This window comes from Thunnus maccoyii, chromosome 12 (assembly GCF_910596095.1).
Source record: "Thunnus maccoyii chromosome 12, fThuMac1.1, whole genome shotgun sequence".
Taxonomy (NCBI): domain Eukaryota; kingdom Metazoa; phylum Chordata; class Actinopteri; order Scombriformes; family Scombridae; genus Thunnus; species Thunnus maccoyii.
The window spans coordinates 13,487,705-13,511,098 of NC_056544.1; the positions used below are offsets into that span (position 1 = coordinate 13,487,705).

The 23,394-nt window shown below is 41.8% G+C and overlaps 1 protein-coding gene across 1 annotated transcript in view; it reads right to left on the reverse strand.

Moving 5' to 3' along the window:
• The window catches only part of camsap2b (calmodulin regulated spectrin-associated protein family, member 2b), a 33,146-nt gene that overhangs the window by 3,362 nt on the left and 6,390 nt on the right, over nt 1-23,394 (reverse strand). Inside the window, exons 3-16 of the mRNA XM_042428953.1 lie at nt 15,371-15,550; nt 14,130-14,213; nt 9,291-9,432; nt 7,890-8,029; nt 6,182-6,272; nt 5,924-6,028; nt 5,170-5,239; nt 4,770-5,051; nt 3,189-3,903; nt 2,915-3,061; nt 2,599-2,827; nt 2,251-2,434; nt 1,438-2,161; nt 54-190 (exon numbers count right to left, since the gene is read on the reverse strand). Of these exons, the coding sequence (XP_042284887.1) occupies nt 54-190; nt 1,438-2,161; nt 2,251-2,434; nt 2,599-2,827; nt 2,915-3,061; nt 3,189-3,903; nt 4,770-5,051; nt 5,170-5,239; nt 5,924-6,028; nt 6,182-6,272; nt 7,890-8,029; nt 9,291-9,432; nt 14,130-14,213; nt 15,371-15,550 (3,230 nt within the window). The remainder of the gene's footprint in view (nt 1-53; nt 191-1,437; nt 2,162-2,250; nt 2,435-2,598; nt 2,828-2,914; nt 3,062-3,188; nt 3,904-4,769; nt 5,052-5,169; nt 5,240-5,923; nt 6,029-6,181; nt 6,273-7,889; nt 8,030-9,290; nt 9,433-14,129; nt 14,214-15,370; nt 15,551-23,394) is intronic.

The window sequence follows — 23,394 nt, forward strand, 5'->3', positions numbered from 1 at the left end:
CAGTAGCTAGGGTGCTAAGAAAAACAGACAGTAAGTAAGAAAGACAGACGAACCTTGCAGCTTCCTTCTTCTGCTCCTGGTCCAGCTCCTGCTGTTGCTTCTTCACCTGTGCCTCCTTCTCCCTCCTCAGCCTCTTCTCCAGCAGAGCTGCTTTCTTTGCTGCCATGTCCTCTTCCCCTTTCATATCATCCTGGTGTTTGATGGGTGGGGAAACACAAAAACAAGTATAGTATATAAAACTACTATCATCAATTATCAAGATTAAATGGATGTAAAAAAAAATACACATAAGTATGGGGGAAAGTAGTATTTAATATGGCATTAATTACCTTCTGTCAGCAAAGATCTGGCATCTCTATAATGAAAGTGTAATTATCTACGATGAGTCTGTGTTCTGGCCCTTTTTTTTGGCCTAGATTCACTCGTGTATTGTCTCTGATCAGATCATGGCTCAACAAGCACGATACTGCACATGTTGTGCCAGGCTCACACAGTTGCTGTTGCCACTACCTGCATAAAGGACCATAAGGCTGTATAGATGGCATTATTTATGAGAAGGTAATGAACTGTGCATATCAGTTGTGATTACAGTTTTTCTGCAGTGGTTCCCAAAGTGGGTGATGGGACCTGCTAGGGGGCTGCAGTGTCACTGCAGCAGGGCTCAAATGACCAAATGGATAAATTGAAATGTTGAATGTTGAATCAACATTTTGTCCTGTAAAACATAACTGCAACTAATAATAATTGCTGCAACAATTGAAATAATTGTATTTCGTTTCATCTGTGCTTTTTTTGCCATTGAATCAAAAGGTCTGCTATACTCCATATGGGAACAGTAAAGAACAAGAATGCTTTGATGATGGCAGGCTATCAGGATAGGTTAGCAGCTGGTTAGCTAAGTCAACCAAACCTTTGAGAAGAGAAAGAAAAGAAAAAAGTGGATATATAGCAGCATGAGCAGGCAAAGCAAAGCAATATCTCAAAATTTTGGGAGTTACATTTATTCATTTTCTGGTGAAAAGAGAGACGAGAGGATTGATACCACTCTCATATTAGTCCCCAGCAGCCAGTTAGCTTAGCTTAGCACAAAGACTGGAAATAGGGGGAAACAGCTAGCCTGGCTCACTCTGAAGGAAACCAAATCCACAGAGGTCTCTATTTTCCCAAAAAAGAACTACAAGCAGTATGGTCTTACTAAATTATGCAGCTCAAATTTATATTTTTTAATTTATGACTAAAACTGTGTCCAATTCAGCATTATACCTTCTACCTAGTGTTTTTGTTCAGCTTGAGAATTCCATTCATGTTATAGATATTTATAATATCAATATTATCCTTGATATTAAAAAGATAAATATTAATAATAATAATTAAAATGATAATTTTTTTTACGTGAGCATGATAACTATCATATATAATTCTGTAGCTTCAGTTCACCTTGAAGAAGAATCCACAGCACATCTTCTGGTCTTCTCCATAAGTGTCTGCTCCTGCTTCTCCCTCTCCTGTCACCTCCTGGCCTTGGCTATCTGGAGGCTTCGGCCCAGACATGGTCACCTCCACCAGGTCTCTCCTGTCCTGGGAGTCTCCTTGGCTGCCTGCGGCCCCTCGGGTATCAGACGCTGGCTGACACAACACCCCTGTTGTCCTCGACTGTTTGCCTTCGACCTTCAACTGAGCCTGCTTTGCTTCTCTCCTCTCCTCTGGTCTTTCATCTTCCTTCTCTTTGGCTGCTTCTTTAGTTGGAGACGGAGGAGTGCCTGCACTCTTCCTTGCTGCCGTCTCTTCTTTGTCCTTAGTGTTTTCTTTGCTGTTACTGGCCTCCTGGTTCTTGTATTCCCCAGTCCCGTCATCGTGGCCAAGGTAGGCAAACGAGCTGGTCTGTGTTTGGCTCGGAGCGAAACGCCTCAGTCTGGGTAGGCTGTCCACTGAGGTGGGAGTGTTGAGCATTCGACTGAAGGGTGTGACCTTCAGATCATTTGGCCGTGGAGTGCGAGGTGTCCTGGCGTGGAAGGAGGCTGGCCGCCGCTTGATGCCAGCAGGGGAACGATTGGGAGCACGGGGAGACCCGGAAGAGGACAAGATGGGAGACAAGGACCCCACTGATCCTCGACCCGACCCTCGGCCTGTGACACTGCTGCTACGCAACTCACGGAGCTGCCTGTGTGTAGGAGGGGACAAGAACACTTAAGAGGGTCTGCAGGATGATGGTTAATGATTTTTCTATAAATAGCTACCAGTAAGTGATACCTGTGTGGAGATGGAGCAGGAGGAGGAATGACCCAGGCTTGTTGATGTTGTTCTCTCATAGCCATGATCTTCTCCTGCTGCTGAGCCAAACGCTGCATCTCCGTCTGCAGGAAGCCCAGCGACGTGTTCAGCCTCTCAATGGAGCGTGTGTATTCCGCAAGGTCGATTTCACCTGGAGCCACACCTTTATCACCACAAACAAGCAAATTCAAGATTCTCTGTAAAACTGTGCTGGGCATTTTTCACATTTTTTTAGACATGTTATACATAAATAATGAATTCTAAATCAGAACATAAGTGACAGATTAATCAATAATGAAAATAATCCTTAGTTGCAGCCCTACTCACCTCCATCTTCACAGGGAGATTTGGGAGCTGCTCCGTCTGGCTTGCACCTCTCCGCCCGCTCCATGCTGCCCTGGCTGGTCTCTTTTGAGGACATGAGTGGCTCTGGGGAAGGCGTTTCTGCTCCCCCTGAGCCGGGGCTGAGCGGGGCAGTGACTCCTTTTCTTCTCACTACATTCAGAAAGGCTGTTCTACCCATCCTCTGACGGTGGCGAGTGAAAGCTGCTTCCACCTGGAAAATGGAAAGATGGCATCATAACGTGGATGTTTATATTGAAGCTCTGCTGTCGACTGTCTCTCTTTCTCTCTATACTTTTACCTTCTTCTTCTGGGCTTCAATGGCTCTGCGTTTCTCTTCCAGCTTCATCCTCAGTTGAATCATCTCTGAGGCAATCAGGTGGGAGGGGTCTCTGGGTGAAGGCGTTATTGGAGAGGGAGATGTGATCGGCAAAGGGGGTGTGGAGATCTAGAGTGAAGAGAGAAGAATTAGTATGCCAAGCTTAATCGCTCCAAATTGCATTTCTGCCTTTGACACACATATTTTAGAAAGGGTGGATGTTTGAGTGAAAGAATGAATGAATTTTGACACAAACCTGAGAAGAATAGATTTTAGTCTGGTGTGTATATGGTACATTGAGATCTGAACTCTCTGGTGTTGTTCCTCCACTACTCCTCCCCTCTAACTTCCTGAACTTCTGTTCTGCAAAGCTCGTCATCCGCACCATGCCACCTGTAGAGCCACCCGAGGACAAGGCAGGGCTAACTGTGTGGGATCTGGGGAGCGTGGGTGCTGAACTGGGACAGGGGCTGCTCCTCTCGACTCCATCTCCCCTCTCACCCTCAAGGTTAGAATCACCGACCCCTGTAAGCCCTCCTTCTCCGTTTCTCTCCCTCTCCGCCTGGTCAGGCAGAGGGCACGACCTGGTCACGGCCTCACAGTCCGGGTCTATATCTGAATAGTCTCTCAGAGAGGAGGAGTCCTCGTCCAAGCTTTGGATGTCCTCTGTCCTCACGTGGATGCCTGTGTCAACCTCATCAGTGGAGACCGAGTTGGGGTCGTGGTCATTCAACCGGGCCTTAGCTGAACCCTGGTCGTCTCCTAGACCCAGCGCCCCTGGAGGGTCTGAAGACTCTGCACCGTGGAGAAAGAAGCCGTTGTCTCCGTCCCCCACGCCGAGGCTAGCGTGGGGCCTTTCTGTGTCATGGATGATCTTCAGGGCCTCCTCGATGCTCGGAGGAGTTGATGGGCTGATGTGACCACTGTGGTTACCATGGTGATTGCTGTCTGGGAGGACTCCATTGGAGTACCTAGGGACAGGTTTGGGCAAATTAACTGATGATTGATTACAGATTTTCCTACTTCCCCAGAGTCAGATAAACTGGTAGATGCCCTTCATGCAGTTCGAACATGTTTACTGCAACGAGCAGAGATAGATGGCTGCTGGTTTATCTTGACAGCGCATAATTTCTGTTTTGAAAGTTCCTAATTTAACTATTAACAAAAACATCTAAGCATAAAAGAATGGTACAAAATGTTTTGGAAAAAAGTAATTCTGACTATTCTGTAATTTTTTGATTTTGTACAGGCACATACTCAGCACTGGAGAAGGTGTACTACCCTACTAGTAGCTGTTCTCATCCCACAGACATTCATGAACTGATGTGAGCAAAGCTAAGATCACCATTCAACCAATTTTCTAAATAATAGGGGTCTCACATCACTTAATTAACATCTGGGACTCCTGTGATACCTGGAATCTTAGTTTTTGGAGGGAGGGGTTCAAAAATTAAGTAAATTATTTTCTATTAGTCCATATGTTAAGTTTCTCTAGATGTTGAAATGTGAAAAGGTGAAGAGCAGGACAGAAAATGCACCTGAGCAGGCAGCTAATGTATAATGGTGCTGCAGGTGCTAGCATGCATATCACACTTGCTCTTCCCTTGGAAGTTTTTTGCAAACTATAAATATGGGCTAATTAATACATTTAACCTCTTTGTTTCACAAAGAAAAATAAAAGCAGTAAAAACAGTCCTTACATCACAAAACATACACTGCATTGAACTGTACCATTAAACTGCAGAGAGAGTTATAAAAAAACATCCATGAATTTGTCTCTTATGGGAAAATTGCAAAATTCTCCATAAACCAAATCTAAATTAACATTCTTCTGCACCTGCTTTGGTTCTTAATCGAGAATGTGTTGTTCCGCCCCAGGGGTTTGTGGGAGGTGAAGTTTTCATCTTCCTCTGGTATGTGTCGGCTCTGGCCATTTACATTGACGGGCATGAGGGAGAGGTGGCGCTTCATGCCTCCTCGAGATGCATAGTGAACTTTGAAACCGAGACCGTCACTGCTGGCGGAGCGGGTCATGCCGCGGAGGGGGGGAGCTTCACTGAGCGGCATGGTCGGGTCTCCATCCAGAGGAATCTCAAAGGAGATTCCCCGAGAGGAGGAGCTGAGGGAGGAAGAGGGAGGGAGATCTGGTTTTAGTTTAACAAGGAAACAACAGACCTCTTCACATATGCAGGTCAATGAATATCGTCTGCTTTGGTAGGGCAACTTTAGGTACTAACCGTTTCTCCTTTGGCCACGTTCCAACACAGCCATCCATGTAGGACATTGAGTTAGCCCTCTTCATTACACCTGTTTGAGAGACAGATAAGACAGGAAGAACAAGGCTTACATACAGTATGTACTCACAATGCAACTTAAAAGTAGCAAAACTGGGCCAAGATTTTTCCAGTTAGTTAGAAGATCTGAACTACCTGCTCAAGACCTCACCTTCAGGCTACTACTCCCAGATAATTACCAAAATATTTCCTAAATAATAAGCTAAAAAATATTCAGTAAGAGGTTTCAACAGCAACATGGCAGCATTAGAGCTACTGTATGGATGATTACAATCCACTAGAGGGCCTCAGGTATCAAAACAAAAAGCATCCAGATTCTGTTTCACTGTTTTGTATTCATGCAACAGGAAGGAAGCTGCTTTTAGTAATGTTTATATCATTTTCAAAGCCAAACAAAAGCTTTGTATGTGCAAATTCGAGAAAGTAGAGAATAAACTGTGAACTGTAAAAGTGTAACAGAACTGTGTTGAACATGGCTTCTGCTGTTTCTACATACGAGGGAAATAAACCCATTTAAATTCACATTTTGACACTTCTGCCTTCATGATCTGAAGATATAAAAATAATGAGTGATGTACAGGACCCATGTGGTTTATATCCAAGTTCTGTTTTATGCACATTTGTTTGGACTACAACTGAACAGTCACGCATTAGCAAATAGCCTGTTCCACATCACCAACTGGTAACAGATATTTACCCTCAGCAGGGATGTTCTCTGGGCTGTCAGGTCTGTCTGCATAGCTCTGTTTGACTGGGCTGGACACAGGAGCCATATTTCTGCAGGATGATACAGGCTCACAAGCTGCAGAGCGAAACACATGACATATACTCAATATTCAGCTGCAACCTGGAGTTAATTATTAGAGATCACAATTAGCATGCATTTATTATTGTCAAATAATCATCAAAAAAATGAACAAATTGCATGCTGATTTTATTTTAAGTCGTACGGTACCATTCGGGTCGAAGACTCTGGGCTGTACAAACGAGGGTTTAACCACTTCAAACCACCAGAAAAGCTCAGCCATAAACACCAGGTAGTTACTCTGCAAGACCACACACACACACACACACAGACGGACACACACACAAACTTTTGTAGTTATATATTAATGTCATTAGCACAAAATTTGTCACTTTGCATTCGCTGCAGCTCCTTGCCCACAGTTGTATCTGTAAAGATGCCAGATGAGCTACAATCGCACGATTATACAGCCTTCTGTCAGATCAATGAGGTCGCAGCCTGTGTTGCTAGGTAACTGAATCAGGTGTGTGTGTATGTACTCGAACGTCTGCACATGTTTCATTGTCTGAGTTGTTCAATGTCAAATCCATACACCCCTTGAAAACAGCCAAAAAACACCATCTGGAGTTTAGTTTAAATATGTCACATATGCACGGATGGATGCACAAAGCAGCGAGTGAGTGATCCAAATCAATGATAAATACGTTCATGCAATAAACAGAATGACTCTGTAAGCCTATGCAGACGATGGAGGTCTGTAGGAAACCTTTCTGTCAGCGAACACAGACCATTTTCTTCCCTTTTCCACAAGGGCAAAACCAACAAAAGCAGACATTTCTATTCCTCTGAACTGTTTTTTCCAAAGAGTTGATCTTTCATTTTAAAACTGCTCAATGGTGTAAACGACATTTTGTTTGCTGTAATATATTAAATGAATAGACACCCACTAACTGGTTAAGATTCAGGGGGAATGAGTCTGTGGTGAATGGGCGGTGTGCCAGAGTCTTTAGCTGCTCCTCATGGCCATTATACTCTCTCTCCTCCCTTCCTTTGCCTACTTGTACTATTGTAGCATAATCCAGTCAATCCAGACACACTATAAACAATGTAGAGAATGACTAAGACAGCAAAAAGGAGAGAAATACAAAGCAAAGATTGCACAAGTGTGAAAACCTTCTGCTATGTTGTTTTGTAGAATGGAAAGTCCCAGTCAGCTGCAACCGTGACTTGAATCCGAATGTTTCTACCCACGCTCTCCGCATACTATTTACCCACACTGGCTGCTAATGTCTGGATGGCACAGAGATCCTCTTACAGATGTACAGTAAGTCTTTTATTAATCAGAGACAAACGTGTGTGAAATAGGGAGATCACCGCCTAAGGACAGAGTGAATCAGCAGTTGTGTTATCTCTAAAGTTCACTGATTTTGTTGTTGTGATAAAAAAAAACACAGCAGGGATGAGGAGGGAGAGGACAAGAGAGGCAGGCAGAGACGGGTCAGGACTATGAATCTCCTCTGAGCAGAATCTGCCCTCTGTCTGAGAGCGGGAGGACATTTGGCCTACAGCATCTGTGTTAGAAATGCACCAATACACACACAGACTGTCATATTCATTTAATCTGGCAGCACAGCAATACTCGTTGTGGCAAAATGATCTTTATGTCCCTGCTAATACATGCGCACACATATATACACACACACATGCAATAACAACCCCCAGTGAGAGCCAAGCCTGCTACACACACACAATCATTATTAAACTTTTCCCTGCATGACTCATTTTTGCCTATTTGTCATTTCCCACCCTTTCTCTCCTTATTCCCCCCAAAATAACTTTTATTTTCTCTCTTTCTTCAACTCAATCCACATTATAAAAATAGCACCTTCCACATACATGTATTTACTCGTCCTCTTACCTTTATGGATGCATGTGCGTAGAGCATGTCCTCCAGGCTGAAGTGGCAACAGTGGTTGAGATTGTTCCTGCAGAACTCTTGCACCAGCTGGAGGTTGTACAGACTGTCGGCCAGAGACATGGTCTCTTTGAGGCAGATATCTGTTCAGCCAGGGGAGGGGTCACACACACACACACACACACACACACATAGACACACAAGGGAAGGTTGATAGCGAAGGCCAGACAGGAAGACAAGGAAAAGATAAGGCATAGTTTAGGCTTAAAAAAAGAACAGATGAGAAGAAAATTACCCTACTTTTCCCTCACTTGTATGTGCGCCATATGCAGTATCTGATTTAAACCCCTTCAGAATCCTTGAAACAATTCCTGACACAAGTTTTCAAACCTCATCTCCTTCTAGATGAATCATCAGAATTTCTATCCCCTGACGTTACTGTAAGGGCGGCCCATGCATGCGTAGGATGTCTTACAAGAAGGAACGGATCAGGGACAAAAAAACAAACATTACAGCAGCTGACTTCTTTGGTATTATGTCATTCTGTCCTTTACTGTATTTCTTTTTTTATTTTATTTTTAGAGCAAATTACAGACCTAAATGAAGTTTACTCAGCTTTCACATCTGGTGCACATGTGTGTGTGAGCTCCCTGTGAAGTACATTCAATCCCAAGAGTCTCAGAGCGCTGACATTAGAGTTGTTTATCTTTGAAATAGCAGCCAGCTACTCCTCTAACGGTTCTATGTCACATATCCCTCGTGACCAATAATAACCCAACCCAGCGCATTTTTAGAAATGAGGGCGCATGCGAGCACTGAGGAAACGAGCCTTTGTTTCTCTTTGTCTCGCTCGCCTTCTCCAAGTCTGCCCTCAAAGCTCTCTGCCTTGCGGTGTCCTTCTTGGGTCATCATCCTCAAAATACTCTTCTATTTATATCATTAACGGTAAATGCAGAAGGTCAGAACAGAGTCCCTAATCTCTTCAATATGTTGTTCATTAAAGTTAGGATTAAGGTTTGGCTCATTGATGCCTTTAAAACACTTCATGCTACATGTGATCCTACCAAATGCTATAAAGTTAGGCTTAAATGTCAAAGAGCTGTTTTACTTAATCTCATTTTCATTGTCATAGGGCTACATGGCCTCAGAATATCAGAGTAAACTGCTAATAAATAAACTCTTTGTTTGAAGCCCTCTATTCAAATGTGTGGTGAGAGTTACAGCAGAGATAAGAGCTGAAGACAGCGTCCTTTGTGCTTGTTGTTTGCCATTCTTTCCTATTTCTAAGCACATAACTGAACTGACTTTAGTCTCGTGTGTTTACTTGATAGAAAAACTACAATTAAATGGCGTGTAGCTACATATAACAGTGGGTGTGGTTACAGATTGCGGGGCGGACCCCACCTTCCAGTCTGACTGCCTGTGGGCAGTAGAAGTGCAGCAGAGCAGTCAGGGCGCAGCCGTCTGTGTTGTCCTTCAGCAGGTTGTCCACCAGGGGGAGCGACGGAGCACTCCTCTGCTGGGCATGCTCCCGCCTGTAGCGAGCCTGAAACCATGGCAACGGCACAAAGACATCAACTATATGTGTCATCATGTTGGATGTGTATGTACAATTGTGTCTCCGGTTGTCACTTTTATCTGCATGCACCAACACACACACACAACTCAGTAACACTCACACACATTCACACACACAAAAAATGTTCAATTGAGGAATTTCAAGCATAGGGTGGGCTTCAGGCTCAACTGGAATAATGCAGGTTAAATTAATCATGCAAATAATCAGATGCTAGCATAAACTACATGTAGAATTACTGCAGCATCTTTAATGTAAATGGATAAAACAAAGCAATCTCCCATCACTATTTTCCTCTTTGATTGCTTGTGAGGAGCTGTTAGTTCTTGGGAAGGAGAGGCCGAAACAAAATGCATGCTAGCAAATGAATTATTTGCAGCATCATACATCTGCTGTACAATTCAGCGGCACTGAGGGGGTCTAAACTTCAACTGTGGTGCTGTAGCAGACAGTACATGTGATTTAGAGTTTAATAATAAGCTACATTAGGACATCCTTCCTGCCTGCAGATATTCTGTGCATCTCTCCAGACCTGTGGAAACCACAGAGTACTCCCAGTCTGCCCATAAACACACAGGAGTTGCTTCACGTCTGCATTTTATAACAGATATGAAGGAAGGCTTAATCACAGCAGCTCTCACAGTCTGACAGCCTCTCAGTCTGCGTACAGTAGACTGTCGGGCAAAATGTTGTCCTTTGTTCCATTTAGTTTGCATAAACAGGTTATATAGTAAATATTTGAACTTTTTTCCACAGCAGCATCTTGTGTAAAAGAAGGAAAACTGGGGAAGTGGCATTAGTTTCTAATATGTTTTTCAGGAGAAAATATTGAAAATAATAAACTGGCTGATTCCTGGTACTCATTTGAACCTGCTATTGGACTTGCTCTTCCAGGTAGAGTTTCCTACACAAACTTAAAATGGTCTCTATGTTATTTAATCGGATTTTAAGGCATATGGGCACGAGGGTTGGAGTGGGTGGGTTGTTTGAACAATGCACGATGGGGCTCAGGGCCACATGCGATGACAAACAAGAGGACTGAGGATTGGGGGGCGGGGGGGTGTGTGAGAGTGTGTCACAGGTTTCAGGTTAGATAGAGGAGGAAGTTGGCTGGTTGGTGAAGAGGTATTCTTCACAGTGTATGGACTTACAGGTACTAATCTCTTGTACCATTTGCTAGGAGACTTGTTGGTGGATGATGATTGGACAACAACAGGAGAGAGTGGGAGAGGCGTTAGGCCAACAGCAGGCTAAAAAGTTTCACTACTTAAACTGTGACTGCGGGACAAACTCTCAGAAAGTACACCTCTGCTGAGGCTGCAAATTCTATACATTTGTCAATTTAATATATAAAATGTTTAAATCTGTATCTAGATCTGCATCAAAATGCACGTTTACTCTTTATATACTTTTCTAGTGATGAAATGATGTTTGTCAGAGAGGAACATAACTTATTCAGTATAAAATTACACTTGTCTTTTATTCAATCAGAAGAACTACCTGTTTCTGTTGCTAATATTAATGTACCTGAACGTAACACAGAGATCTTGATTCTTCTGGTTGAATTGTTCCTCATAAATACTGTAAGCATCTATACTATAGTTATTTGTTATGAGACAAAATACTCGGAATTTAGGTTTGTAACGAACATCAATAAACCACATTTAAAATAAAATGAATCATACTAAATACAGATTTCACTTCACTAATCCAGAGATGCTCATGCAAAATGTCTCAGTTAAAAATCTTCCTAGTGTTCAAACATGTTCACAAGGCTGATCCAAAGCCTGATTGCATTTAATTATAGTAAGTTTAAAAAAATGTCCTATCTTGTACTGTTAGAACATCCTTTAATAAATGTGGATGTGTGGAAAAGCATTTACTGATTTCTTGGTCTATGTCCTCACTTCTCACCAAATTTAATTGAAGTCAGCTAAAAGGTTTTTTAAGATATCCTATAATCTAACAAAAAGACTGAAAAATTAACCCTCTGAATAGAAGCAATAAAATCTTAACAACTTCTTTATAATATCAGAAACTATAGTCGTACAGTATGTGTAAGCATATTAAGCACAAACATTCACACAGTATCCACACATAATAAATGCTGAGCACTTAGTCACAAGACCACTGTTAAAGATTTTTCACATCATCCCAGAATAGATGCGACTTACTGAGAAGTGCATTGTGCTCATCCATTAGTGTGTGTGTGTGTGTGTGTGTGCGCGCGTGCATGCGTACGTGTGTGTGTACGTGTGAAATTATCTCCTCTTGAGTATGTCGCACTCAGTGAATAGACTTCTGTTGAAGCTCGTAATGCAGAGAGGGAGCTGTGTGATGGAGCATGGAGTAGGAAAGCAGCTGACTAACGGCGCACAGCGTATCCCTCACACTCACTTAAAAGACTCTCTTCTTCTCTCGTTGTAACTTGTGTTGTGTTTGAAAGAAGCTGAGTGTATATGTGAGTGAGTGTGGGAGTGGTCACGTATCCCATATGTATTATCAGCTTACAGAGCAATTGCAGTTTAGCAGTGATCCCTCTCACTATATTAACTCAGACAATGAGTGGGACAAAACTCCCACAGCAGATAAAACGCTGCTTCTCAACTGATTTAGCCACTCATGACATCCTGCAGCTCTTTGAAGTTAATTTTAAGACTCTCGCCACGTGACACCGCCGTCCTACAACCTGTTGAATGTCAACAGATTAATCTACGATCGTATTTTTTTTGTCAACTGAAGCTATCTTTCAAACTATTTACACATACAGCTGAATCAGTGTTTCAGTCAGTGTTTACCTCTTTGAATTGCAGGAAGTTTACCTACCCATTCCCATTTGCCACAGATTAATTTTATATTTGCCTTTATACACACATTCGCAGTGAGATAACATTTGATTTCCCTTTTTTACCTTTACTCACTGTTTTAGAGCCTAAAAGCGGGGGTCGTGACCTGATAAGGCACTGTGCTGTGGCTTTTTTTAAGTGAGTGGAAGAGGACACTAGCTGGCTGCTGTGTGTTTGTCCCAGTGGACTGACTCGTTGTGTCACACGGCCCTTACATAACTACAAGGCCCTGCGGGATGACAACCCTGTCTCTGTCACTGCTGGCTCTCTTTTGCTACAGCTGACAAAGTTCCTGAGTGTCCCTCTCTCCATGTCTCGCACATTGGTGTCATTTTTCCCCTTTCCTCCCCTCGCTCAGATTATCCCCTCCTCACTTTTCTTGTGTCTTTCTCCCCCTCTCTCTGTCCGTCACCCTTTCTCTCCTCCTCCGCACATTTCGTTGTCTTGTTGCGACTCTTGCCAACATTTCTCTGCAGCTGGTCTGTGACTGAGCTCATCTGTTCCTCTGATTTGTAGGGGAGGTCTCTGTACTGTGTGCATGTGAGTGTGTGTGCATGTATACATATTGTGTGTGTGTGTGTGTGTGTCTCTGTGTGCCTTGTGTGGATGCAGACATGTCCTCATGCCTATGAGTAAGAGTAGGGGATATTTAAAATCCATAAACGTTAACAGAGAGGAGACAAAATACAAACAAAACGAAAACAAAGAAGCACAAAATACAGCTCTTAATAAAAGCAAATTAGATAAAAACATTAAAGAAAATACTGTTGCTTCTGTTCATTCTTAAATGAATAGTTCAAACTTTTGGGAAATATGTTCACTGCCGATAGTTAAATGACAAAGATTGATACGGCTTTCATATCTGTGTACTGAGCTAGAGCAACCAGATTAGCCTAGCTTAGCATAAAGACTGTATGCAGATTGAAGCAGCTACACAGAGGTGCTGGGCAGATAGATACACTATTGTTGTCAAGAAATTGTTATACTACATAACGCCCTCTAAAACCACAAATTGTCATTTGCATATTTCAGCTTCTATGCAGTTTTTAAAATAGAGATACAATGTGCTAATTATTGAGATTTACATGTGTTGGCATATAGAGTTTTCAACTTTTAGTAGCCAGGCTAGCTGTTTCCCCCCTGCTTTCAGTCTGTATGCTATGCCAAGCTAATCACCTGCTGACTGCTTCATATCTAATTATTTTTTTGAGAAATACACTTATCTTGCCACAAGTTTAACAAGAAGATTGATACCACTCTCATATCTAAAGCCAGGAGACAGTTAGCTTAGCTTAGCATAAAAAAATGGAAACAGGGGGAAACAGCTAGCCTGGCTCTGTCCAAAGAAAATAAAATACACCTGCCAGCCCCTCTACAGCTCACCAATCAACACATTAAGTCTTTTTTGTTTAATCCACATAAAAAGTGAGGTGTAAAAAGGCTGTGGTTTTTCACCAAATTTAGTGCTGGACTGTTGCCTCAGTGCAGTGACTTGAGCCTCAGCTGGTTGCCTATCAATCAGCTGAGAAATAGTCAGATCCATTACCTCTGTAAAGCCATAACTTGTTGTTTTTACACTGTTTTTTGGATAAAATGTGTTAATTTGTGCTTTTCAGGTGCTGGTAGGCGTATTTTGTTACCTTTGGACAGACCCGGATGCTTTTTTTGTTGAGCTTAACTAACTGGTAGTACAGACATGAGAGTGGTATCGATCTTCTTATCAAACTCTTGGCAAGAAAGCGAATAATGTTGAACTATTCCTTTACACTTCCTGTTGTTTGGATGATTGATGATTTTGTGTGCATGCATTTGTGCTCTTACTTTGTGTGTTGTGTTAGACTCCTGGAAGGAAGCTTCTCTCAGCTTCTGCTCTTCTACGAGGATGTCCCGCAGGTGTTCGGTCACCTGAAGAAAGAGAGAGAGCAAGAGAAAGACACACACAGAGAGAGAAAGAGAGAGAGAGAGATCACATTTCACACAAGTATTTGGTGCTCACTGAGAGACTGAATGGTGAGTTTGTGTTGGAGAGGGGAGAAACTCGAACATGAGAACAAGAGAGTCCACACATCAAAGAAAAACTTTTCACCACCACCTCTGCCCATTAACCACTTACGGTAAATATTACTGTAACCTAATATAAAAGCACTCAGCTGACTTCCGATTAGAGCGCAATGTAGAAACAACTTCAAAGAATACTCCAGTCATAGTATTTTTCTTAAAAAGCCCTCTTTTTTATGATTACTGCTCCCCTGTCTTCAAAGGGTCTATATAAACAGTGATGCAACATTTTGGCCTGAGGACACACAAAGCCGCATCGAACAATCCCAAGCATGCCGTGCAATGTCTCAGAGCTAAATAGAGAGACAATCTGCCATGTGTTTTTTTAAGTGTCTGTGTCTCTTAATGAATCCTTCATGTGTATCTTGTTGCCTTCAGCCTGCAAATGGGAGCAGGAAGCACATAAGCTTCTTTCAGTGAGGAATGAAAATGTTAGTTAGAGATGTATGATGTTAGAGAGTTAAAATTAGGTCAACGTCATGTTTTGAGACAATTGTACAAAATGTCTCAACCATCTCCTGCAGGGTCAGTAAAAGCAACTTTAAGTGAGTAAATAGTCTGTAAGATGACGAAATAAACTAAAGATGCAATCACTGAGACTTAACCGCTGCCCTCTTAAAGCTTAAAACTCACGGTTTGACTTCACTCTCCGAGCCTGCTTTAGCAGACTGGAGGATGTTAGGTTGAGTCAGTTAGCCTTCGGTAATCTGTCATGATTACATGTGGTTATTGCCAGTTCTTCAGTTGGTTATCTTGCCAACATATTAGATTTTCAACCAGCAGTGGAAGATTTGAGCGCTGACATACTTTCCAGCACCTCTCGTGTCTTCTATATCCGGAGTGAAACAAAGAACTGTGTGTGAAATAAAAGGTCACCAGTGTGAAGGGCTTAAGGATGTGTACAGTTGTTCTCCTCTGAAATGAGAAAGCTTGTGTTCTGGTGGTTTTGTGTGCACAGAAATATGCTTGTGTGTGTGTGTGTGTGTGTGTGTGTGTGTGTATACCTTGTTGATCCAGGTGGTGATTGCGTCCTCTGTGTCATAAGGCAGCTCCTGGATGTGTCCGTCACTGTGTGAAGGTTCAGCAGAGGAGTACCTGTTGATGCAGGACATCACCCTCTCCACACTCACCATCTCCACCGTGTACGCCATCATCAGGGTATCTATAAGTGCCAGATGGGAACTCTGTGGAGACACGCAGCAGCAAGTTAAAAAAAAACGAATTTAAGCACATATCTAGAATTTCCATTTAATTTTCTTTCCAAAAGCACCAAACCTCATTTTATATTTCCGTGTCTGTCTGTGACAATAGTGCTGAAAGTGTAGGCTTTCTTAGTATTCTTTATCTGCAAAGTTGCCAAAAACTGTTGAAACAGATGGTTTTATTCAAAAAAAAAAAAACAAAAAAAAAAAGAACACTATCATAAGATTTGTTCTCAAGAAAGAAATAAAGATGTGCAAGTGTTAACTCTTTGGATGCAGCTCTGAAAGCACCATCTGCACCACAGCAACTGACTGACTGATTGCTGATTTAATAAATGTGCTTAATAATGCAAAAGGTGTCCTCTGTGCACATAATTGACAAAAACTGTCCTCTATGGATAAATCAATGTGACTTTTTCTCTCCCAATACTGATATGATACTGATTTAGATACTGATATAATATCTAAACTTATTTATCTAAACTAAACTTACTTTATTCCCCAACTTAAAATCTGTATACCTCACTGTGTGGAACTGATTGGTCATTTTTCTATAAAGATTTAACTACACATCATTTCTTAAGTGTAGAAGAAGAAACAATGAGTTACTATTTATTGAGAATGCTGTAATGATACAGTCTGAGTGACGGAATAATAACTGCTGGCAAATATCAATAAATAAGGCATGTTTCTGCATGAGGGGTTGCTGTGGTGCTCAAAATTCAGCTGGCAGCACAATACAACTGAATAAAGGATCAGTCACATATGGTCGATATTTGATCCGCTCATTAAGTTTATATCTGTGCCAACACCGATCCAGTTTATTGGATTAGTGCGTCCCTAATGTCTACCACAAATATAACATATTGCTCCGCTGGAGCATCAAACACATTTCAGGTCGGGATTCCAAAAGAAAAATATCAAGCAACTGATGGCAAAACGTGAGACCTTTCACCTGAAGTATTCATAGCCTGCAATCTTTCTTTCCACAGCTGTCTTTGTGTAGTGATGGAGAGTTTTGTTTTAAAATGCACATATTCCTCCACACTGACCTTTCATCCACTGCATCACATTGGCTTTGCTTCCACTGTGTGAGTTCATGTTATCTTCAGACTGAGCCACTGTGCAAGTGTTTGCTATGTAAGCAGAGATCTTACAAGTGTCAAACAAACTTTTGTTAGCTTAATGTAGCGTCTGTTGCAGGGGGTAAGTTACAGTAACTACAGTAAGTCTATCACGCTTTAAACCTACACTGTCTTGTGCTGTCAACTAAGGACATTTTTGTGGACAAAAGGAAGTTTTTAGGTTTTTTAAAAGTTTATCTTTGACCACTTGTGAAACTGTTGAACTAACTTTATCGTGCACACGTTACTTAATTTTGAGTCATTCATTTTACACAAGTGAGTTTTACCGGCCATCAACACCTACACAAAGCTTGACATTCTCCTGGCCTTTCTAATCCCATTCCAGGCCGGTCAGACCAGCGGACCTCCCCTTCCCTTTCCTGTCACACCACAGGTCTACTCAAAAACATTGACACTCTCTGTGTGTATGTGCTTACAGTGTGAGTGAGCTCGTTGCTTACCTAAGCATCTATCTGTCCAACTTAACTGAACAAACATCTGGAGTCAGGTGCTCCATGACCCAGGTGACTCAAGCCAATAGACACAAACAAGCAGTGAGCACCTCATCGTCCCACCAGAATCCGTACTGTTAAGTACAGGCCTCTATTCATAACCACAGAGCCTCATATAACAGCCAGTGTGACCATGTGTTTCCCCAAGAAAGGAACAACCGATCCGGTGCAACGACTCTGAGTTGCGCTGGTGCTCAACGTCAGCTCCACCTGCTCTCCTGCCAGTCTAAACAGACAACATGCTCAGAAGAAACATGGCTGTTGGGAACAAACTCCTCATGGAAATAAGTGCTTAGATACTTAAAAAAACTTGACTTAAGTGTCGCCTGATGTGAGCAGTTGTCATTAACTGCTCCTAATTCATACAATCTCATTTAATTAAAAAAAAGCACCAAAGGCTTATCCTTCCAAACTGGGTAAGCCTAATTATCATCATTATTGATTGTATGTTTTTCTTTTTATAAACTCATGAACCACATTGTCTAGAAAATGTCAGAAAATAGTGAAAAATGCCCATCTTGATTTCCCAGAGCCTAGGTGAAGGTCTTCAAATTGCTTGTTTTGTCACATCATCAGAGCAAAATCCAAAGATGTTCAATTTACAATGACATACAACAGAGAAAAGCTGTTGCCAAACCAGAGAACATCCAGCGATTTGTTACTCAAAGAATTTATCAGTGATCCAAATTGTTAATACATTTTCCCCCTAATAATCAATCAAGTAATCAATCATTTTAGCACTAGATCTGAAATATATATTCATCAAATAGACATGACAACTACAAAATTTAGAGCTACAACGATTAGTTGATTAATCGAATAATAATTGAATAATCCTTTTAGTAATTTTTAAGGAAAAATGCCAAACATTTGCTTTTTGCAGCTTGTCAAGCTTCCCATTCTGAGGATTTGAGGCTTTTATGTATTGTACATGATAGTAAACTGAATAGGTTTGGATTTTGGACCCTTGATTGGACAAAACAAGACATTTGAACCTTGGGTTCTAAGAAATTATAACAGACATTTTTCTCTATTTTTGTTGACATTTTATAGACGATTAAACAACGAATTTAGAAAATAATCAGCAGAAAAATTGATGATGAAAATAAATGTTAGTTGAAGCCCTAATAAAATCTAAACTTACTGGGAGTTTAACATAGATGTTTGTAGACACTGACACCGAGCTGACCTGTGTAATGATGTATGTTTTATTGAGTCTAACACCTGCGTAAACAGAAGAGTTCTTACATTGTTGCTTGAACACAGAGCTGCCACATTACATGAGCATGATATTGAACTGTCTGCCAAACAGTCTGCAGGCACTGTTTTGAATTCCTGCATCTTCAGGATATTGCCAAATATTTGACACTGTGTGCATTCTCCTTCAGTGGTGCTGTAGTTGGTCTGGCTGACAGCTGGACTGCCTGACTGACACGCAGCTCATGCAGAGAGACAGACAGACAAATAGACAGACAGACAGGCAGGCAGGCAGGCAGAGGGAGAGACAGGCCAAGCAGCTTAAGACTGGAGGTGGAGAGATCCAGAAAACACCATTTTCATGAAAACCTACTGAGCTGTGATCGAAGCTTCTCTGAAGTCATTTGCATAAAAACTCCTAAATCTTTAATGTAGTTAAGAAGCTTGTGTAGGTGTGTGTGTGTGTGTATGTGTGTGCGCACGAGTGTGTGTGTCTGTTCAGAGCTCTGGGCGGAGAGGCCACATGAATTTAAATGTGCGTGACAAATCACTTGTGATCATTTCTTTTTCAGTAGGGATTTTGCAACATCTGAAAAATCACATTTTAGAAACACTGAATGTGACATTTGTACTTGTGTATATTGAGGTTTAGCCATCACTTGACAAAACTGCAGGTTTTTTATCTGAAAATGATGGGGGATGGCATCAGAGGAGTGGGAAGATTATGTGCTTTCTTCTTCTTTTTGAGGGAGGGTAGTCTTGTTTTTTCGGGAGAGCATGGGAGGGTATGATAGTTTAATAGTTACAGCACGCAACAACAACATGTTGTTTTCATGTGTCTGTTTGCATATGAATCAAACCATTTAATTAGTGACTTTTAAAAGGTGCTTGAAGGCATATTTTTAAACTTTGGACAGCCAGGGTAGCTGTAATATGTGACATGAGAGTGGAACAGATCTTCTCATCTAAATCTGAAACAAAAGAATAAGCATATTTCCCAAAATGTCAAACTATTCCTTTAATTAGTCTATTTTAAAAAGTGAAACATAGGATTCAACCCCCTCTCCCCACCCAAATCCTTTTCACACAGTCTCTACTTTAAGGGAGAAATAAAAAAAAATATTGTTGTTGTTATTGTTAATATTATTAATCATATAATTATATTTTAAATGTCTTTACAAAAGTAAGAAACTGAAACTCTGATGCTAAATTCACAAGTTTGCAATTTGTGTTTTTTGACAAATTTCAAAGGTAAGTGTTCCCCACTGTGTTACGCAGGTTTGTCTGTGCCACTGTCTTCTCATTGTTTCTAATGAGACATTTAATTCAGAGCTAACATGCATGTCTGTGTGCATGTACATGAATGTGTGTGTGCATATGTATATATAGGTGTATGCCCAAGAGACAGTATATTGAGCTTATATATCTACAGACTGCTCTCATATCCACAGGAAAAAAACGTTACTGTTGACACTACAGCATGGATTTAAAAGCCATGTGCTGTCTATTATCCCTTCACAAAGACCTTTAGTGTGCGTGTGTGTGTGTGTGTGTGTATGTGCGTGTGTGTGTGCGTGAATGTGTGTGTGTGTGTGTGTGTGAACAGAAGCAAGTCTCAACCACTCATGGTGACAGGCACACCTTATAAGGCTGTGGAAATAGCAGACACTGGTCATAAGGAGCTGTAAAGAACTGCGGTACACTCGTGCACACTAACAAGCACATCAGCATTCATTCACACTATTGTTACATGGCTGCACGTGTGTGTGTGTGTGTGTGTGTGCGCGCAACCTTGATCAAAGGCATCTATAGGAAAGCACGATACAGCTGAGCAAACAGATAATCAAAGTAGCCTCTTTCTCCTAAAACATGAAAGGTGTCCGCTCAACGCAGGTACACACTCAGAATTGACCCACATCTGAGCAACACAAGTGTTTTTATTGCACGACTTTACACCTACACGTCTGGCTCTATTGAGATGTTAGTGTCCACTGACAATTATGGCTCAATATTGTCCAAACTGCCACTAAAAAGAATGACCTGTCTTGCTATCTTTCTCACACACGCATCCATAAAACCCTTCCAAATCTTTCAGGGGTTATTCGGCAGAAAGCTTTTAGATGAAGGTACACGCCCCTCTGCAGGCGCATTCAATTACTGCTCCAGTTCCCTCTCCTCCGTCACTTTCTCGTCTCAGTGTTTTAACTCTCGGAGGGCAGCGTGAAGCGTGTGCACGAGCGGAGAGGAGAACAAAAAAAAAAAAAAAAAATAACAGGGAAACAGGAAAGTAAAGCTAGAAATGGACACACAGGTCTTGTGCACACTGTTGGAGGTCTGACAGCTCTTTGGAGGGTTGTGTTCATGTGTGTGTTTTATAGGAGGGGGTGAGGTTAGGGTGGGGGGGGGTGAGGGCTCTCATTTGTGCACCAGACGTGCTTTGACTCACTGTGAGACCCCACCCTCTACCGTGCTGCAGTATTGCACATCACGTCTTCTTCCTTCCTTCCTCCCTCCCTCCTCTCCTTTCCTAACATTCCCTGCTCTCCATGTACTCCGCTCCTATCTCCTCCCCCATCGTCTCCCTTGCTTCCCCCTCCCCAACCCTCTCCCCCCTTTCCAGATGGCCACATCAACAGTAGGTCTTTTCCACTCGTTCTCTGGCACACACATGTCATCCTGCCCGCCAAAAAGGCAATACCTTACCCTTCCTCTCCTCCTTTCTATCTTTCCTTAACTGCCTTTCCATAGCTTTTTCCCATCTCCCCTTTTCCATTCATCCTCTTGTAGACATTCACCCTTTCCTCTCATCTCTTGCTCCACTTTCCTGCTTCCTCCTGGATATCAGCCAAATGGCAGCCCCTAAACTCCATCACACCCCTCCCTCCCTCCTCTATATCTATTCGTCCTCTGACAGACTGCCACACTCCTCCTCCTCCTCCTCCTCCTCCTCCTCCTTGCTGACATGAGTTATTCCTCTCTTGCACAGTATTTGGAAAACCATGAGGTCATCATTTTCTCTGCAGATATACTATAACCCAAAATGAAAAGCCTCGACTTTGGCGTGACTGAAATGATCCTGCTGAGTCCACAAATACACACAGAGACAGTTACTAGCAGCTACCTCTACTTTTCCCAACCAATCTAGTGAATTCAGAGAGACACAGAGTAACAATAAGGGAGGACACATTAACAAATAGCCTGGCTGTGTGCAACACAAATGAAGGTCAATAGTGTTAGGCTTTAGGCTCCATTTGTCTACTTAACATTGTCAGTAAAACTGTCCAGTAAATCAGCAGCCACAGAGTTACAGAGAATGAGAGAGAGATATATGGACATACACCAGACTACACAGGTGTGAAAGGGACATGGGCTTATTAAGCGTTGCAGTAAATCTCCACCCATCATGATCCTCAATCAATGAGTTATAGAACATCCATAAAATCCTGGCTACAACCTGGGAGACAGAAAGATGTGTGGACACAGACGGACTTGATGAAATATGCTTAAGCCTCAATTAAATACTCAGGAGATAACAGCGTTCCAGTCTGATTTAATCTGCAAAAATAGAGTTTAGATGAGGCGGAGCTGAGGAGGGAAAGGCTAAAAAAAAAGTGTGATAAGAAAAGAGAGTTAGAGAGACAGTGAGGAGGAGGAGGCAGGTGGCAAACAGAGAGAAAGACAAGAGAGTTGAGGAACGAAACAGTGAGACAGACAGAGAGAGAGAGAGAGAGCAGGAGAGGGAGGGGGAGGAGAGGGTGCACTGCAATGCAGACACCTTTTGGCGTCAGCAGAAGTACCCGGTCTCCAGCCATGCGTGTGCTAGCAGTGTGTCTGCCACAGACTCACCCTTCTCTCATAAATTAACTCAAACTTATAATCTATTCCACTCTACTCACATCCATTAGAAAGGTGACAGTATCATGTTCTACTGCTAAAACAATTAGTCAATTATTCCGCTGACAGATAATTAACAACCATTCAAGTCATTTTTCAGGGAACAATGCCGAACATTAATTGGTTCCAGCTTCTCAAATTTGAGGATTTACTGCTTTTCTTTATTTTATCTTAGTGTAAACTGAGTATATTTGGATTTAGGGTGTCTTAGCTGGACAAAACAAGCAATTTGAAGACATCAGTTTAGGTTCACACAACTTATAATGGAGCGTATTTAACTACTGTCTGACAATAGCTAGACTAACAGATAAATCAAAACATAATGAACACATTAATAGGTAATGAAAGTACTTGTAAGTTGCTGGGATATTATGTTCTTCCATCCAGTGCTGTATGCAGTAATGACAAAACAGTACAACAACATACTACAGTACTTGAATATGTCCTTGTGTCTTAGGCTGGTGTAAACTAAGGCATGTTTGCCCTGTGCTGTCTAATGACACAGAGGCCGAACAGTGAGTAATAGGGTTGCTATAGGAAACCCGTCATTAGCGGTTGTTTTTCTCTCAACAGGACAGATCTTGGAGGGCAGTCTAACAGTAGGACACATGGAGCGGTGCACACAAACATGCTATCATATAACACACTTATTCCCCATATGAAGACATGCAGGGAAAGATAAAAAACAGCATCCAGTGTGACTGTATGTTTATGTCGCTGACAATGAATTGATTATCACAGATTTTGATAATCTTGTTGTCACTTATCAGGCAAATATGGTACATATTTGTGGGGATTTGCTGCTTTTCTCTATTTTGTTTAATTGTAAATTTTACATTTTTGCATTTTGGACAGTTAGTTGAGAAAATCAAATAATATGAAGATGTAATCTTGAGCTCTGGAAAACTGTGATCAGCATTTCTCTCAAGTTTCAAATCTAAATCAAGCAATCTAATTTCACACATCAGATAGATCTCCACAGTTATGACCATATATGTACTGGTATTTTTAAGTGGGAAAATGTGGATTTATGTGCAGGACAAAACTGAAAAAAGACTCTGCAGTAGCACAAAATTAACAAGAGCTTAAATAAATACAA